This window comes from Oncorhynchus keta, chromosome 35, assembly GCF_023373465.1.
Source record: "Oncorhynchus keta strain PuntledgeMale-10-30-2019 chromosome 35, Oket_V2, whole genome shotgun sequence".
Lineage (NCBI taxonomy): Eukaryota > Metazoa > Chordata > Actinopteri > Salmoniformes > Salmonidae > Oncorhynchus > Oncorhynchus keta.
In genome coordinates, this window is record NC_068455.1 from 72,692,670 (window position 1) to 72,711,814 (window position 19,145).

At 42.0% G+C, this 19,145-nt stretch overlaps 1 protein-coding gene and 1 long non-coding RNA gene across 4 annotated transcripts in view; one reads left to right on the forward strand and one right to left on the reverse strand.

Moving 5' to 3' along the window:
- LOC118369198 (collagen alpha-5(IV) chain-like) overlaps positions 1–19,145 on the forward strand; it is a 124,224-nt gene that overhangs the window by 73,494 nt on the left and 31,585 nt on the right. The window contains 19 exon segments of the mRNA XM_052497668.1: positions 1,473–1,508; positions 2,617–2,658; positions 2,846–2,938; positions 3,815–3,868; positions 4,135–4,236; positions 4,653–4,706; positions 4,795–4,836; positions 5,249–5,339; positions 5,496–5,783; positions 7,502–7,591; positions 7,987–8,057; positions 8,476–8,667; positions 9,464–9,632; positions 11,775–11,867; positions 12,088–12,192; positions 12,393–12,490; positions 15,647–15,797; positions 16,166–16,279; positions 17,754–17,921. Coding sequence (XP_052353628.1) covers positions 1,473–1,508; positions 2,617–2,658; positions 2,846–2,938; positions 3,815–3,868; positions 4,135–4,236; positions 4,653–4,706; positions 4,795–4,836; positions 5,249–5,339; positions 5,496–5,783; positions 7,502–7,591; positions 7,987–8,057; positions 8,476–8,667; positions 9,464–9,632; positions 11,775–11,867; positions 12,088–12,192; positions 12,393–12,490; positions 15,647–15,797; positions 16,166–16,279; positions 17,754–17,921 — 2,053 coding nt within the window.
- On the reverse strand, positions 1,698–2,533 carry LOC127916191 (uncharacterized). Of its 3 annotated transcripts, none has more exons than XR_008093796.1 (3): positions 2,252–2,533; positions 1,919–2,206; positions 1,698–1,846 (listed from the first exon to the last, which is right to left on the reverse strand). It is a non-coding gene; the product is annotated as an uncharacterized LOC127916191 (long non-coding RNA). The 3 variants fall into 3 exon arrangements; XR_008093794.1 differs by having other exon boundaries at positions 1,698–1,882; XR_008093795.1 differs by having other exon boundaries at positions 1,698–1,882; positions 1,919–2,170; positions 2,252–2,321.

Here is a 19,145-nt window from a genome sequence, read left to right on the forward strand (position 1 = left end):
TAAAGCCTTGTCCAATTATCTAGACATTCTATATTTGGGGAGGGGATGAAAACAGTTTTCAACTAACAATTGAGTTGTGAGACTTTGCTTTAGAGCTCATCACCTGTGACATCCAGTATTTTCCGAGGGACTTTACACAGTGAAACTGCTCCCAGGCCTGTAACATCCATGATCTGAGGGACTTTACACAGTCAAACTGTTCCCAGACCTGTGACATCCAGTATGTTCTGTGGGACTCCTCCCAAGCTTGTCCCCAGGCAAGCTGGTCCCAGACATGTTACTTCCAGTAGTGTTTGTCAGTGCCGAATATTAAGAATTGGGCCAACTTTTAGAAGTTTGAATATTTTTCTAATTCTAGACATTCAGTTTCATCCCAGCTAGCACATTTGGTTCCTTGGAAGTTGTGGGAATGAACGTTTTTGGTTGCAGGGAGGTTCTGAGAATGTTTTTCCATGGTTCCATTAAAGTGTTCCTGGGAGGTTTTATTAATATTCTGAGAACGGAAATGATAAATTATTTGAAGGTAATGTTTCAATAAGACTTTTAGCTCAAGTTAAATGTTTTGAACTCAAATCACACATATACATTCATTTGCTTAGGCATTAATCATGCAAACACAAGTCATTTTTATATTAGCACAGCATCACTGAGATTCAAACCTATGATCTTCTGTTCTCTATTCATGGATTCCATCCCACTGCACCACCAGGATTGAGTTAATATGCAGTGGGTTTTTACTTATGCAAAACTGCACATTTTAGTCAAACAGACCCCATTTCAAATGAAACAATCACTCTTTCAGATCAGGTGTGGCCAATAGATATTTTTTTTATTTACATTTTTTTTTAAACATTTTATTTAACTAGTCAAGTCAGTTAAGAACAAATTCTTATTTACAATGATGGCCAACACCGGCCAAACCCAGACGACGCTGGGCCAATTGTGCACCGCCTTATGGGACCCCCAATCGCCAACACACCTGAACACACTTAACAAGATAGATCGAGTTTTGTTGATGCTGAGAATGGAGGGTATTTGTTTTGAAATTGCATTCTTAGAATGTTCATTGAATGTTACTAATGTTACTAATGTTTTCTTGAGGTTTTTATGGAAAAGTTTTCTTAATGTTCTGAGAACATGACTTTAAATAGAACCACGAGGAAACATGTAGAAACCATCATGCTGAAGTACCTAAATTTCAACAGAAAAATGTCATTTCTTAACATTCTCTGAACAATTTTAGAATATTGCTATAAGTAGAACCATGAGGAAACCTGTAGGAACGTTATGCTAAAGTATTGAAATTCCCACCTAAGAAACATATAGTTCTCAGAACGTTATGTGCTAACTGGGTAAGAACTGATCCAACATAGTTTGCGTCATTATAAAATGTTATTATTCTATTAATAGTTATATATTTTCTTAATAAAGTTGTTAATGTGTTGTTAATAAAGTTGTGTGCAATTTTGTAGGGTCGTCCTGGGCCTCCTGGTCTTCCTGGTCCAAAGGTGAGTTGCTTTACACACAGAATATGTGTACATATCTACCTCAATTACCTCATACCCCTGCACATCGACTTGGTACTGGTACCCCGTATATATAACCAAGTTAAATACACTCAATGTGTTCCTTGTGTTATTATTATTTCTCTCTGCATTGTTGGGAAGGGCCTGTAAGTAAACATTTCACTGTTAGTCTACACCTGTTGCTTATGAAGCATTTCACTGTTAGTCTACACCTGTTGTTTATGAAGCATTTCACTGTTAGTCTACACCTGTTGTTTATGAAGCATTTCACTGTTAGTCTACACCTGTTGCTTATGAAGCATTTCACTGTTAGTCTACACCTGTTGTTTATGAAGCATTTCACTGTTAGTCTACACCTGCTGCTTATGAAGCATTTCACTGTTAGTCTACACCTGTTGTTTATGAAGCATTTCACTGTTAGTCTACACCTGTTGCTTATGAAGCATTTCACTGTTAGTCTACACCTGTTGTTTATGAAGCATTTCACTGTTAGTCTACACCTGTTGCTTATGAAGCATTTCACTGTTAGTCTACACCTGTTGTTTATGAAGCATTTCACTGTTAGTCTACACCTGTTGCTTATGAAGCATTTCACTGTTAGTCTACACCTGTTGTTTATGAAGCATTTCACTGTTAGTCTACACCTGTTGCTTATGAAGCATTTCACTGTTAGTCTACACCTGTTTATGAAGCATTATTAGAAGCATTTCACTGTTAGTCTACACCTGTTGTTTATGAAGCATTTCACTGTTAGTCTACACCTGTTGTTTATGAAGCATTTCACTGTTAGTCTACACCTGTTGCTTATGAAGCATTTCACTGTTAGTCTACACCTGTTGCTTATGAAGCATTTCACTGTTAGTCTACACCTGTTGCTTATGAAGCATCTCACTGTTAGTCTACACCTGTTGCTTATGAAGCATCTCACTGTTAGTCGACACCTGTTGCTTATGAAGCATCTCACTGTTAGTCTACACCTGTTGCTTATGAAGCATTTCACTGTTAGTCGACACCTGTTGCTTATGAAGCATGTGACCAATACCATTTGATTTGAAGACAGTAATACGTTCTTCTTGTTCTTCTTCTACAGGGAAACATGGGGTTGAACTTCCAAGGTCCCAAAGGAGATAAGGTAGGAACCGCAAGGGAAAGACTGTCGTCAATGGGTGGTAACGAATGGCACTCCTGAATACTGGTGTGTGTGTGTGTGTGTGTGTGTGTGTGTGTGTGTGTGTGTGTGTGTGTGTGTGTGTGTGTGTGTGTGTGTGTGTGTGTGTGTGTGTGTGTGTGTGTGTGTGTGTGTGTGTGTGTGTGTGTAGGGTAATTCAGGTCTGCAGGGACCTCCCGGACCACCAGGACAAGTTGGGGAGCAAACAAGACCCTCAGTGTCGAGTATTCAGAAAGGAGAAACGGTAATGTCCTACATTACACATTTTCCCTGAATGATCAGGATCTCTATAAACTCAGTATCATCTGGATCGTCATAAGGTTTTTAATTGTCACTTGTTGAACTTGATGAACATCAATATTGGCTTAGTAGATTCTGTTATGACATGTCATGTAAACTGACAGCCATTAATGTGCTCCTGTTTGGCTGTAACTCAGTGGTTCCCAAACGTGAGGTCAGGAACCCATGTGGGACCCCCTGTAATCTTAAACAAATTAAGAACTTTTTTCTCTTCAAATGGGTATAGAATACAACCTTTTAGTGTCAACTAAGGACCTCTTACACTATACGAATGCACTTTCCTGTCATTATTATGAGTTGGGGCAGCTTGTGTGACCTGTGGATATAATTTTGGGGTCCCTGGGATTGTCTAGTGTCAGTTTGGGGTTGTGTCCAGTAAAAGTTTTAGGAACCCCTGCTGTAACCGAACTGGCCCAGTAACTTCTGTTATGACATGTAATGTAAATGGCCAGCTGTAAGTGTGAAGCTATAAGCTATACTGGGCCTCGTGTTTTATCATGTTTCAGCACCAGGCGGGAGCACCATCATGCCTTTAATTCCCCTGTAAATGCAACTCTCATAATGACCAGTAGGGGGTGGCATTTAGCCTTGTTATAAAAACGTACTTTTACAATACCTTTATATCTCTTGGTCCTGTGTTGTGAAAGTTATTGTATTCTTACAACTGTTTTGTTTATTTCTTTAAAAAGTTAGATAACAATCTTTATTGACATTGTTTTGATTCTTGACTATTGATGAAAACATTTTGTTTCTTCTTATTTCTTGTTAACAACAACTTGTTATTTACATTTGTTATTGTTGCGTCTTTACTCGTTGCCAGGGTGATCAAGGTTTACCTGGTCCACCTGGTGATCCTGGTTATCCTGGACCCCCTGTGAGTATCACTCACTATCAATCATATTATATATATATATATACATTTTTTTACTCAGTATCTGTCATACTATATATCTACATTTTTATACATCTGTGTTTCTATACGCCTATATTTTGTAACACGCTATAAATAATGTGCTCTATGAATCACCAGTGTCTTAGAAGACCATGTGGGTTGGGGGTCTGAATAATGCCAGACCCTATTATATCAAATCAATCAATCAATCAATAGGCGTGTGTGTCTGACAAATGTTGGGTTTGTAGGGTTCGTCTGGTGGTTTGAAGGGAGAGAAAGGAGAAAACGGAGAAGCAGGCAAAAGGGGCAAACCGGGGAAAGATGGAGACCCAGGTCCTGCTGGATTCCCTGTGAGTTCTACACACAGAACTAGGAGGATTCTATTCATTCTATTCATATGGTTCTACCCTCCAGTCAACAGCTTGTCAGATACAGTGCCACAACAGTTTAATAGACAGCTGTCTGTCCGCTGTACTTGAATGATCTGCGAACATCTACCTCGTCCCCTTTCTCCAGTGCACATAGGAACACAAACAAAAAAAACATTCTCTCTCTTTCTCTCTGTCTCTCTCTCTCTCTCTCTGTCTCTGTCTCTCTCTCTGTCTCTCTCTCTGTCTCTCTCTCTGTCTCTCTCTCTCTCTCTCTCTCTCTCTCTCTCTCTCTCTCTCTCTCACTCTCTCTCTCTCTCTCACTCTCACTCTCACTCTCACTCTCTCTCTCTCTCTCTCTCTCTCTCTCTCTCTCTCTCTCTCTCTCTCTCTCTCAGGGTAGTAAGGGAGACCCAGGTGGGCCAGGTCTGCCAGGTCGGGATGGTGACAGGGTGAGTTTAGCCTCTGATGCTATTCTTCACAGATACAGTCTTATTTTCTGTTGAAGATCCATCCATCTCTGTGTGTTTTCTCTCTCAGGGTTCCAAAGGTGACCGTGGATATCCTGGACGCCCAGGCGTGGTGAGTAATATTTTAGGATTCATATTTTATTTGTGAACTTGCTCTGATAGCCTTTCGTCAAAGTTCTCCATGTTTGTTATCAAGGAAGTTGTCAAGGAAGTGAGTTTGTGTTTATGAAAGGATGTACAGGCCCCACCTACCAGTCAACCAATCATGTCAATGCGGAGCTATAAGGAGATATAAGGAGACCTCTGCATTTGTGAGGTGCACGGCATCGCCTTACAGAGCTTGATTTGGCCTCAGGCCTCCAGAGGCTCCGCAATTGCATCACACCCTCCATGCGGAGCCTCCGGTCCACTTTGCCAGATCATACATCTGCTTTAGCATGTGACCAGTGGTCAGACTGAAGGCTGTGTAGTATTAGACTGTGAACACTAGATGGTGATAGTAACCTTTGTATCCCATTATATAGCAGGTGAGCAATGGTCCAACTACAGTTGGTCCTAAAGGAGAATCTGGGCGTCCTGGGGAGACGGGAAGGAAAGGAGACAGAGGGCAACCTGGTAGGTTCTCTATATTCATACAGTTTCTCAGATTATAATGAATAAGATTACATGAACACAGAGGAACTGGTCCTTGATCAGCACTCCTACTTTAAGCGGCTTGGTGAACCCAGTTTCTATGGTGATCATTCCCCTTTGACCCCCTGTTCTCCCCAGGTCTTTCGGGTCCTCCAGGTCAACCAGGGACCCCAGGTATCGGAGGTGGAGGCCAGCCCGGTTTACCAGGCTTCCCAGGAGAGAGGGGCCAGAAGGGAGACGAGGGCCAGCCAGCCATCTCCGTCCCCGGGAACCCAGGACGAGGTGGCGCCCCTGGTCTGCAGGGACCTCCAGGACCTCCTGGGCCCCCAGGGGTCTCCAATGGGGGTATTAACTGTATAGGAGGGGCCCCCGGGTTACCAGGACAACAAGGCAATATAGGATTCCAAGGAGAAACCGGACAGAAAGGTGGGTCAAGAGCGAGAAAGTATAATTGAGTTCCTCAAGTTGAAGGCCGACCGGAGTACCCCGAACTTCAATGAGAGGGTCCAGTCATTCTCCCTTAGCTAAATGGCCGATATTCTATTGATATAATTGTGGTGTTCTCTGTTGTTTACCTCCAGAGTATTGTCATAGTAACATGGACAATAATTCACTAATGTCAGCGCTGGGTAGGGTCCTTTCTAAATGCAATCTGTTACAGTTACTAGTTACCTGTCCAAAATTGTAATCAGTAACGTAACTTTTGGATCACCCAAACTCAGTAACGTAATCTGATTACATTTAGTTATTACTTTTAGATTACTTTCCCCTTAAGAGGCGTTAGAAGAAGAATCAAATGTATGTTACCAATTGAACAACATCTATTGCAGGATAAATCAATGTTAAAGTTGACATATCTGGTCATATATGGATGTTCCATTTTACGTGTAGGCTTCTTCTAACCCATCGCTTTCTACTACATATAAAATAATATGATTCATTTATATCTGTACATTAATATATTTAATTTATAACTCCAAAAATGGCCTTTTTTAAGTCTATCAAAAGTGAGCGAGTTTGAGCATGTGTCCATTATCAGCATGAATTAGATTGAGCAATAAAAGCCCCATTTGTATTCAATAGGCTGACATACACACTATGCAGCTGTTGCAAGAGCACATTTTTGACTGGCTGTCCACTGGTTTCAAAAACAATGATTGATTAGCAGTTTAAACTTCTTGAATTCAACCATTATTGGGTTCAAATACACATTTATATTTCTGCCATCCACATCAACCACAAACCGTAAGGCGCAAGTAGCTAAATAAGGACGACAGCAGTGGAGTAATCTACATATCGCCGTAGATTAAACCTCCAAGCGTTTAGTCAAGTTGGATAACCTTTAGATGCAGACAGCAGTGGTGTAATATACATATCGCCGTAGATTAAACCTCCAAGCGTTTAGTCAAGTTGGATAACCTTTAGATGCAGACAGCAGTGGTGTAATCTACATATCGCCGTAGATTAAACCTCCAAGCGTTTAGTCAAGTTGGATAACCTTTAGATGCAGACAGCAGTGGAGTAATCTACATATCGCCGTAGATTAAACCTCCAAGCGTTTAGTCAAGTTGGATAACCTTTAGATGCAGACAGCAGTGGTGTAATCTACATATCGCCGTAGATTAAACCTCCAAGCGTTTAGTCAAGTTGGATAACCTTTAGATGCAGACAGCAGTCGCACCATTGGAAGACATAGCTTGGACTTTAGCCTACAAAAGCTTATCCCTTCTTTTGTCCCATGATCTATAGTGGTTTTAATCGTGGTCTCACAGGGGTCTCTGAGTTGTGGTCAGACTCGCTCAGGTGGAACAAACTTAAACTAGCTCAATTTTTCAATGCTGATTTGAATGTCATTGAGAAAACAGACAAGTGTCAAAGATTTATTTTATCAAACATCCTTTCTGAATTTAAAAGTAATCCTCAAAGTAATCATCTAGTGTTTCAGAAGTATCTGTAATCTGATTACAATATTGCTGGTAAAGTAACGGATTACAATAAAAATAAATAAAAAAAATGTTGTAATCCCTTACATGTAACAGATTACCAGTAATCTGTTACTCCCCAACCCTGACTCATGTATTATTGATGTTGATGCCAAAACGGGGACTGTGTCTGACATCCATGTCTGTCCGTCTGTGTTTCAGGTGAGAAGGGAGACACCTGCGTTAACTGTTTCTCCAGAGGCAACAGTGTCCCTGGAGCACGAGGCCCTCCCGGACCTCCTGGGTTCCCAGGTAAGACTGCACCCCTCTCACCTGGTCACTTATCTCTCTACCTGGTTCTGTATATCCTCACCTGGTAGGAGCAAGTAGAGAGGAGATAACAGACAGCTGATTTGTCTGTGCAGGCCACCGTAACACAATACTCTACATAACACCTCTATCTCATCCTTCTCTCCTCTCTCCTCTCACCTCCTCGTCTTCCTCTCTCATCCTTCTCTCCTCTCTCCTCTCTCCTCCTCGTCTCCCTCTCTCCTCCCTCTCTCCTCTCTCCTCTCACCTCCTCGTCTCCCTCTCTCATCCTTCTCTCCTCTCTCCTCTCACCTCCTCATCTCCCTCTCTCATCCTTCTCTCCTCTCTCCTCTCACCTCCTCGTCTCCCTCTCTCCTCCCTCTCTCCTCCACCCTCAGGTGGACCTGGAGGACCAGGGGCTAAAGGTGACAGAGGATTCCCAGGCGGCCCAGGGCCCTCAGGTTCTTCTGTAAGTACTTATTGATTTTAATTTCCTACTTCCTGTTTTCAAACCCCCACTTCCTGTTTTCAAACCCACACAATTCTAGGTACTAATGTTTTGAATGGTATTATTGATCAACATAAGAACATTGGATTTAGCCCCACCTAGCTCATATTGACACTGGCTTGAAGCTGGTCTGAAACTGGGTCTACACTTAGAATAACTTTATAGTAGGCTAACCTAGAGGCTGACTGACTAATTTAGGGCCTGTTTCCTGGAGACCAATTAGAGAATCTCCATTGAAAATGCTTTTTAGTCTTGGATTAGGCTTAATCCGTGTCCTGGAAACTGTCCCTAAGTGTCTATAATAGCGTTTCGAACTGAGTATCTAACTGACCCCTCCATCCTTCCATCTCTCATTCCTCTATCCCGCTCTCTCCCCCAGGGTTTGCCCGGTCCCCAGGGTGCTCCTGGTTTCCCAGGAGAGAAGGGTGACCCAGGTGAGGCTACCGCTGTGAATGGGGTGAGCGGAGACAAGGGAGACACAGGGTTTCCAGGACCCGCTGGCCTGCCTGGTCTGGACGGAAGACCTGGTCGCGATGGAGGTCCTGGAGCTCCTGGAGCCAAAGGATCATCTGTGAGTAGCAATGTTTTCCTCTCTCTCCCCTTCATCCCTCCAGTTATCATCCCTCCCTCCCTTCATCCATCCAACTGTTCTTCACTCCCGCCATTTCTCCTTTACTCTATCCCTCTTTCCATCCATCCATCCCTCCATCCCCTTATCTCTATCCCTCTATCTCTACCTCTATCCCTCCATCCAACCATCCATCCATCTATCCATTCATTCATCCATCCCCTTATATCTATCCCTCCATCTCTACCTCTATCCCTCCACCCAACCATCCATCTATCCATTAATTCATCCCTCCATCCCCTTACCTCTATCCCTCCATCCATCCAACCATCCATCCATCTTTCCATTCATTCATTCATCCGTCGCTTCAGCTTTTCTCTTTCCCTCTATCCCTACCCCTACCTAGAGGTTAGAGCATTGGGCCAGTAACCAAAAGGTTACTAGATTGAATCCCCAAGCTGACAAGGTAAACATCTGTCATTCTGCCCCTGAGCAAGGCAGTTATTCCACTGTTTCCCAGACGCCGAAGACGTGGATGTCGATTATGGCAGTCCCCCGCACATTTCAGTTAAATACATTCAGTTGTACAACTGCCTAGGTATCCCCCTTTCCCTTACCTCTATCCCTCCATCCAACCATCCATCCATCTCTCCCACAACATAGCATTCTATATTACCCTCTCTCTCTCTCTCTCTCTCTCTCTCTCTCTCTCTCTCTCTCTCTCTCTCTCTCTCTCTCTCTCTCTCTCTCTCTCTCTCTCTCTCTCTCTCTCTCTCTCTCTCACTCACACTCTCTGCAGGGATCTCTATTAGTGAAGGGTGAGCGAGGACCTCCAGGTGAGCCCGGTTTGCAGGGTCTCCCAGGTGACAGGGGTGCCAACGGATCCCCAGGCTTCGGCCCCCAGGGGCCCCCCGGAGAGAAGGGTGTCCAAGGTGTCTCAGGGAGAACGGGAACACCTGGAGCACCAGGTGAGATACGTTGGTTGATATTCTTGAAGACCAGAGATGTCGTAACTAAAATGGTGATAAAGTGAGATACGTTAACATCAGATGTCCAGGGATGTTGTGTTAGTTGTTTTTGTTATCATACTTTTGCCATTATCTTTGTCTGGCATCGACAACTACAACTGGTTACCATTATCTTTGTCTGGCATCGACAACTACAACTGGTTACCATTATCTTTGTCTGGCATCGACAACTACAACTGGTTACCATTAGATTTGTCTGGCATCGACAACTACAACTGGTTACCATTATCTTTGTCTGGCATCAAACTGGTTACCATTAGATTTGTCTGGCATCGACAACTACAACTGGTTACCATTAGATTTGTCTGGCATCGACAACTACAACTGGTTACCATTATCTTTGTCTGGCATCAACAACTACAACTGGTTACCATTATCTTTGTCTGGCATCGACAACTACAACTGGTTACCATTAGATTTGTCTGGCATCGACAACTACAACTGGTTACCATTATCTTTGTCTGGCATCGACAACTACAACTGGTTACCATTAGATTTGTCTGGCATCGACAACTACAACTGGTTACCATTAGATTTGTCTGGCATCGACAACTACAACTGGTTACCATTAGATTTGTCTGGCATCGACAACTACAACTGGTTACCATTATCTTTGTCTGGCATCGACAACTACAACTGGTTACCATTATCTTTGTCTGGCATCGACAACTACAACTGGTTACCATTATCTTTGTCTGGCATCGACAACTACAACTGGTTACCATTATCTTTGTCTGGCATCGACAACTACAACTGGTTACCATTAGATTTGTCTGGCATCGACAACTACAACTGGTTACCATTAGATTTGTCTGGCATCGACAACTACAACTGGTTACCATTAGATTTGTCTGGCATCGACAACTACAACTGGTTACCATTATCTTTGTCTGGCATCGACAACTACAACTGGTTACCATTAGATTTGTCTGGCATCGACAACTACAACTGGTTACCATTAGATTTGTCTGGCATCGACAACTACAACTGGTTACCATTATCTTTGTCTGGCATCGACAACTACAACTGGTTACCATTAGATTTGTCTGGCATCGACAACTACAACTGGTTACCATTAGATTTGTCTGGCATCGACGACTACAACTGGTTACCATTAGATTTGTCTGGCATCGACAACTACAACTGGTTACCATTAGATTTGTCTGGCATCGACGACTACAACTGGTTAACATTAGATTTGTCTGGCATCGACGACTACAACTGGTTAACATTAGATTTGTCTGGCATCGACAACTACAACTGGTTACCATTATCTTTGTCTGGCATCGACGACTACAACTGGTTACCATTATCTTTGTCTGGCATCGACGACTACAACTGGTTACCATTAGCTTTGTCTGGCATCGACGACTACAACTGGTTACCATTAGATTTGTCTGGCATCGACGACTACAACTGGTTACCATTAGATTTGTCTGGCATCGACGACTACAACTGGTTAACCATTAGATTTGTCTGGCATCGACGATTACAACTGGTTAACATTAGATTTGTCTGGCATCGACGAGTACAACTGGTTACCATTAGATTTGTCTGGCATCGACGACTACAACTGGTTACCATTATCTTTGTCTGGTTACCATTAGATTTGTCTGGCACTACAACTGGTTACCATTAGATTTGTCTGGCATCGACGGTTACCATTAGATTTGTCTACAACTGGTTAACATTAGATTTGTCTGGCATCGACGACTTGTTACTGGCATCGACAACTACAACTGGTTACTGGATTTGTCTGGCATCGACGACTACAACTGGTTAACATTAGATTTGTCTGGCATTGACGACTACAACTGGTTAACATTAGATTTGTCTGGCATCGACGACTACAACTGGTTACCATTATCTTTGTCTGGCATCGACGACTACAACTGGTTACCATTATCTTTGTCTGGCATCGACGACTACAACTGGTTACCATTATCTTTGTCTGGCATCGACGACTACAACTGGTTACCATTATCTTTGTCTGGCATTGATGTCAACAACTGCTGTTCTTCTATGACTACAACTCTTGTACCCCAACTCCCTAATCTCTGACCCTTGACCTATGACCTGTAGGAGGTAAAGGGGAGCCGGGTCAGACGGTAGCAGAGAAGGGCCTCCCAGGACCCAGAGGACAGGATGGAGACCCCGGTCTACCTGGAAACCCAGGTAGATAACACCTGTACCTGCACAGGTCTACACTTACCTGGATGGATAGAACTGGTAGTTTAGCTTTCATCCAGAATGAGGATGGAGGTAACAGACAGATGTTTGGTGTTGCTTGGGGGAATATTTGATGTAATTCTATGAGGTATACACACTAGTGAACTGTTTAGTAGTAGTGTTGTAAATGTTTGCCAAAACTAAGCCTTCACTTCCGTGTCGACAGGTAACCCCGGCGGGCCAGGACAGCCCGGTTTCCCCGGGTCACCAGGTCCCAAGGGTGATCCCGGCCTCTCTGGCATCGGACTGCCAGGACCCCCCGGAGCTAAAGGTAAACACTAAATACCTGGACAGGTACAGTCTCACCTTTATGGTTATAATACGAACTCCAATGTCCAGTTTCCCAGACACAGATTAAGCCTAGCCCTGGAATAGCACAGAGTTATTTTTCTTTTTTACAGAAGTGCCAAATAGATTAGTATACTTTTATCATTATCACTGACCTGTCATCTCACCTGTCCATGCCTGCAGGATTCCCTGGCTCACCTGGTTTGCCAGGTGGTCCCGGAGGTCCAGGTAGACCAGGTGTGGACGGGTTCCCCGGACAGCCAGGTGCACCTGGAGCTAAGGTACAACCCCACTACTGTAGATACAGACTAACTCTACTACTATAGATACAGACTAACTCTACTACTATAGATACAGACTAACTCTACTACTATAGATACAGATTTACTCTACTACTATAGATACAGACTAACTCTACTACTATAGATACAGACTAACTCTACTACTATAGATACAGACTAACTCTACTACTATAGATACAGACTAACTCTACTACTATAGATACAGACTAACTCTACTACTATAGATACAGACTAACTCTACTACTATAGATACAGACTAACTCTACTACTATAGGTACTACTATAGATACAGACTAACTACTACTATAGATACAGACTAACTCTACTACTATAGATACAGACTAACTCTACTACTATAGATACAGACTAACTCTATTACTTAACTAGGATACAGACTAACTCTACTACTATAGATACAGATTAACTCTACTACTATAGATACAGACTAACTCTACTACTATAGACAGACTAACATTACTATAGATACAGACTAACTCTACTGCTATAGATACAGACTAACTCTACTGCAGACTAACTCTACTACTATAGATACAGACAGATTAACTCTACTGCTATAGATACAGATTAACTCTACTACTATAGATACAGACTAACTCTACTACTATAGATACAGACTAACTCTACTACTATAGGATACAGACTAAATCTACTATAGATACTATAGATAAATACAGATTAACTCTAACTATAGATACAGACTAACTACTACTATAGATACAGACTAACTCTACTACTATAGATACAGACTAAAACTCTATAGATACAGACTAACTATAGATACAGACTAACTCTACTGCTATAGATACAGATTAACTCTAATAGGTACAGATTAACTCTACTACTATAGATACAGACTAACTCTACTACTATAGATACAGACTAACTCTACTACTATAGATACAGACTAACTCTACTACTATAGGTACAGACTAACTCTACTACTATAGATACAGACTAAATCTACTGCTATAGATACAGACTAACTCTACTGCTATAAATACAGATTAACTCTACTACTATAGATACAGACTAACTCTACTACTATAGATACAGACTAACTCTACTACTATAGATACAGACTAAAACTACTGCTATAGATACAGACTAACTCTACTACTATAGATACAGACTAACTCTACTGCTATAGATACAGATTAACTCTACTACTATAGATACAGACTAACTCTACTACTATAGATACAGACTAACTAGGTACAGACTAACTCTACTACTATAGATACAGACTAACTCTACTACTATAGATACAGACTAACTCTACTACTATAGATACAGACTAACTCTACTACTATAGATACAGACTAACTCTACTACTACAGACTAAAACTACTACTATAGATACAGACTAACTCTACTACTATAGATACAGACTAACTCTACTACTATAGATACAGACTAACTCTACTACTATAGATACAGACTAACTACTATAGATACAGACTAACTCTACTACTATAGATACAGACTAACTCTACTACTATAGATACAGACTAACTCTACTACTATAGATACAGACTAACTCTACTACTATAGATACAGACTAACAGACTACTACTATAGATACAGACTAACTCTACTACTATAGATACAGACTAACTCTACTGCTATAGATACAGACTAACTCTACTACTATAGATACAGACTAACTCTACTACTATAGATACAGACTAACTCTCTACTACTATAGATACTACTATAGATACAGACTAACTCTACTGCTATAGATACAGACTAACTCTACTACTATAGATACAGACTAACTCTACTACTATAGATAGACAACTCTACTACTATAGATACAGACTAACTCTACTGCTATAGATACAGACTAACTCTACTACTATAGATACAGACTAACTCTACTACTATAGATACAGACTAACTCTACTACTATAGATACAGACTAACTCTACTGCTATAGATACAGACTAACTCTACTGCTATAGGTACAGACTAACTCTACTGCTATAGATACAGATTAACTCTACTACTATAGATACAGACTAACTCTACTACTATAGATACAGACTAACTCTACTACTATAGATACAGACTAACTCTACTACTATAGATACAGACTAAAACTACTGCTATAGATACAGACTAACTCTACTACTATAGATACAGACTAACTCTACTACTATAGATACAGACTAACTCTACTACTATAGATACAGACTAACTCTACTGCTATAGATACAGACTAACTCTACTACTATAGATACAGACTAACTCTACTACTATAGATACAGACTAACTCTACTACTATAGATACAGACTAACTCTACTGCTATAGATACAGACTAACTCTACTGCTATAGGTACAGACTAACTCTACTGCTATAGATACAGATTAACTCTACTACTATAGGTACAGACTAACTCTACTGCTATAGATACAGATTAACTCTACTGCTATAGGTACAGATTAACTCTACTACTATAGATACAGACTAACTCTACTACTATAGATACAGACTAACTCTACTACTATAGATACAGACTAACTCTACTGCTATAGGTACAGATTAACTCTACTACTTTAGAGACAGACTAACTCTACTGCTATAGGTACAGATTAACTCTACTACTTTAGAGACAGATTAACTCTACTACTATAGATACAGACTAACTCTACTACTATAGATACAGACTAACTCTACTACTATAGATACAGACTAACTCTACTGCTATAGGTACAGATTAACTCTACTACTTTAGAGACAGACAACCAGGTGGACCCGGAGTTAAGTTGCTTACCACATCCCCACTACTGTATATGGACTTAATTACAGTCATTTACATGTACAGCTATGACTATTCAAACTAGATAACATAGGATCAAGTGAAGGGTAACAGCAAGTTTAGACCTAGTTATCTGACAGACACAGTTGACTCTGTTAACATTTGTCTGTGTTTGTATATTCATTGAAGTTTTTCTTTGTCTGTGTGTGTGTGTGTGTGTGTGTGTGTGTGTGTGTGTGTGTGTGTGTGTGTGTGTGTGTGTGTGTGTGTGTGTGTGTGTGTGTGTGTGTGTGTGTGTGTGTGTGTGTGTGTGTGTGTGTGTGTGTGTGTGTGTGTGTGTGTGTGTGATAGGGAGAGCCAGGCTTTGGGCTGTCAGGTCCCCAGGGCTCACCAGGCTTCCCCGGAGATAAAGGATTACCTGGACCCAAAGGAGACTCTGGTTTCCCTGGCAACCCCGGCTTGCCAGGACGATCCGGCTTTGACGGCGGCCCTGGTGCCAAAGGTACGGTTCCAACTTCTGATGGCGTGGTCGGCTGGAGTGTAGCGCTTAGAAACGCTGACGTTGTGGGTTTGATTCCTAACACCTAATGTATACTGACTAAGTGTGTGTCCGTGGTTTCGAATTCAAATATTTTTTAAGATGGCTGGCTATGTTATTATATAGTCACTTCATACATCAACAATATCATACTATAATCTAGGCTAATTCTTTCTGTGATTATTTTTCCAGACACAGATTAAGCATCGTTCTAGACCTACAGCATGCTCCAGATGATCCTTAGTCCAGATGTAGAGTATTTTATTAGCTAGCTAGTTAGTTGGTATTGCTATATTGTGTGGTCTGTACCTGTCTGTCTGTCTGTCTCCCAGGTGACTCTGGTATCCCTGGTAGAACCGGAGATCGTGGCCCTCAAGGATCACCCTCCATCGGCTCTCAGGGTGTCCCCGGCCCTGTCGGACCCCCAGGACCTATTGGTGCTCCAGGTAAGCCTTATAACAACAAACAGAACAGAACTGACTTTTGACTAGCTGATTGATTAGAGATCGATAGTGTTTGAGTCTGATATTGAGATTAAGATTGCTAGCATTGATTGAGATTTGAGATTGATAGAGATGAATTCTGATAGATACATTTATTGGAGATTGAGTGATAGAATTTGATTGAGAATTGGTGGCATTTTACATGTGGTTGCAGCAGACCTTCTAGTATCACCATATTGTAGATACAATGCTAAGAATTGTTATCATATTAAACAAAAGGAAAACCCATGTAATATGTATATCTATGCTGCATTTTAAAATACATAGTGAGCCTGTTGTTTTTACCAGGGTGTCTTGTGTTTGAGATGACTGAACATGTCCAGAATGGATTCACACAGTCACACAGTGTTATGTGCATGGTCACCCTAAGGACTGTTATATTAATGTTAATGATGTATCTCAGTGGGCAGGCTATGTGGTTCAAGCTATGTTGTCACACTAGTTATTAAGCAGGTAACGCCACCCCACTGCAAGGCTTTTAGGCACCAAAGGGTTTGCAAACAGTTTGTAAGTGGGTCACCTGTAAAGGGTTTATTTGTTAAGCACTGAATGATGTCAACGTGGCGATAGCATGTCTCTATGGGAGATCCTGTCTCAGACAGACGCATTGTCAGTCAGCGACGGTAACCGCACCCTGATCTTGGGAGTTCACTCTTTCTTCGTCTTCTCACCTCACATCAATCTTTTTCCTCTTCTTTTGTGTGTTGTCGATGTCTCTTTGGCGAATTCCACTTGTGTAGCTGTCAGCTATCACCCACCCACAACTTTCATGTATTTGTTCTCCTCACTCTTAAACACAATGTACCTTTTCTGGTTCAAGCCAAAACAACTTACGAACCAGTCCCCTCCACCCAGGGCTCAGGTCTGAAGGCTCTTTCCTCATGTATGTCATGTTGGATAGACCTAGAGTATCACCCCCCCTTTCCCCACATCTCTTTCTCATTCTCCGATCCACTCCATCCTTCCATCAGCTCCATTTTGAACATTTGCCCTGCTTACCTGCCGCTCTCTGAACTTTGACCTCAAGGCGAGGTATTGTATCGCAGCCTATCTGAACTAAAGTCTCTTTTTGGCAGCTGATTGGTTAATTGGTACTGTATTTCTGTGTGATTGGTTGATCGGTTTAGGGACTGTTCTGCATGACATTACTCCAGCTATGAGGTAATGATATACAATTAGGTTATTTTATTCTGGACTGACATATGTGACCTTTACAATGTGGTGAATAGTCATTAGATTCTACTAGCACTGCAAGTCAAACTCAAAAAGCTTTATTGTCCTTCAAATTTCCACAAGACAGATTTTTTGTTGTTACATTTGACAAAATTGAGTTTCTGTGATGTCATAGATGAGGGACAGATGCTGATCAGAAAGTGAGAATCTGTCCTGACACTGTCCTTGATTCTCGGCATTGCAGGATACTCAGGCAACAATGGAGAGAAGGGAGACCCCGGTCTTCCTGGCCCGGGCATTACAGGGTTGCCAGGAGACAGAGGAAGTCCCGGTTTCCCCGGCAGCCCCGGGGGAGTTGGACCTCAGGGTAACCCCGGTGGCCCTGGCCGCGATGGAATACCTGGCCTGCCTGGTAAGATAACGTCATTTCTGATCTATGGCAGTGTTTACCCAGGAGCCCAAATCTGATATTTTGTTCAATTATTGGATCAGATCTTTTGTCAATAATTAGGCAAAAGATCAGAATCAGAGTTTACACAGACAGCCCCATTTGGATCTTTTGACCAATTAATGGCAAAAAATCGGATCTGATTGGTCAAAAGACCAATTAGTGGCATAAGATCAGAACTGGGTAAACACAGCCTATAAGTCTGTTTCAGTCTCTGTCTGATTATCAATCTCTTTCTGTGTTATGTATGTACGGATGGCCCAGTAAAATATTATTTTCAGTTTTACATCTCTGACTGACTATTTTACACGTCATTCTCCGGCTACATCTTAAATGGAATCCATTGCCCTTTATAGTGCACTACTTTTGATAAGAGTCCTTGTCAAAAGTAGTGGGAATAGGCTGTCTTTAGGGACGCATGCTCTGACTTCCAGTAAAGACCCACAGTAACCTGTGTTGATGGGAGGAGGCCAGTCAGATGATGTGTAATCTGTGTTGATGGGAGGAGGCCAGTCAGATGATGTGTAACCTGTGTTGATGGGAGGAGGCCAGTCAGATGATGTGTAACCTGTGTTGATGGGAGGAGGCCAGTCAGATGATGTGTAATCTGTGTTGATGGGAGGAGGCCAGTCAGATGATGTGTAACCTGTGATGTGATGGGAGGAGGCCAGTCAGATGATGTGTAATCTGTGTTGATGGGAGGAGGCCAGTCAGATGATGTGTAATCTGTGTTGATGGGAGGAGGCCAGTCAGATGATGTGTAATCTGTGTTGATGGGAGGAGGCCAGTCAGATGATGTGTAATCTGTGTTGATGGGAGGAGGCCAGTCAGATGATGTGTAACCTGTGTTGATGGGAGGAGGCTAGTCAGATGATGTGTAACCTGTGTTGATGGGAGGAGGCCAGTCAGATGATGTGTAATCTGTGTTGATGGGAGGAGGCCAGTCAGATGATGTGTAATCTGTGTTGATGGGAGGAGGCCAGTCAGATGATGTGTAATCTGTGTTGATGGGAGGAGGCCAGTCAGATGATGTGTAATCTGTGTTGATGGGAGGAGGCCAGTCAGATGATGTGTAATCTGTGTTGATGGGAGGAGGCCAGTCAGATGATGTGTAATCTGTGTTGATGGGAGGAGGCCAGTCAGATGATGTGTAATCTGTGTTGATGGGAGGAGGCTGTGTTGTCAGAT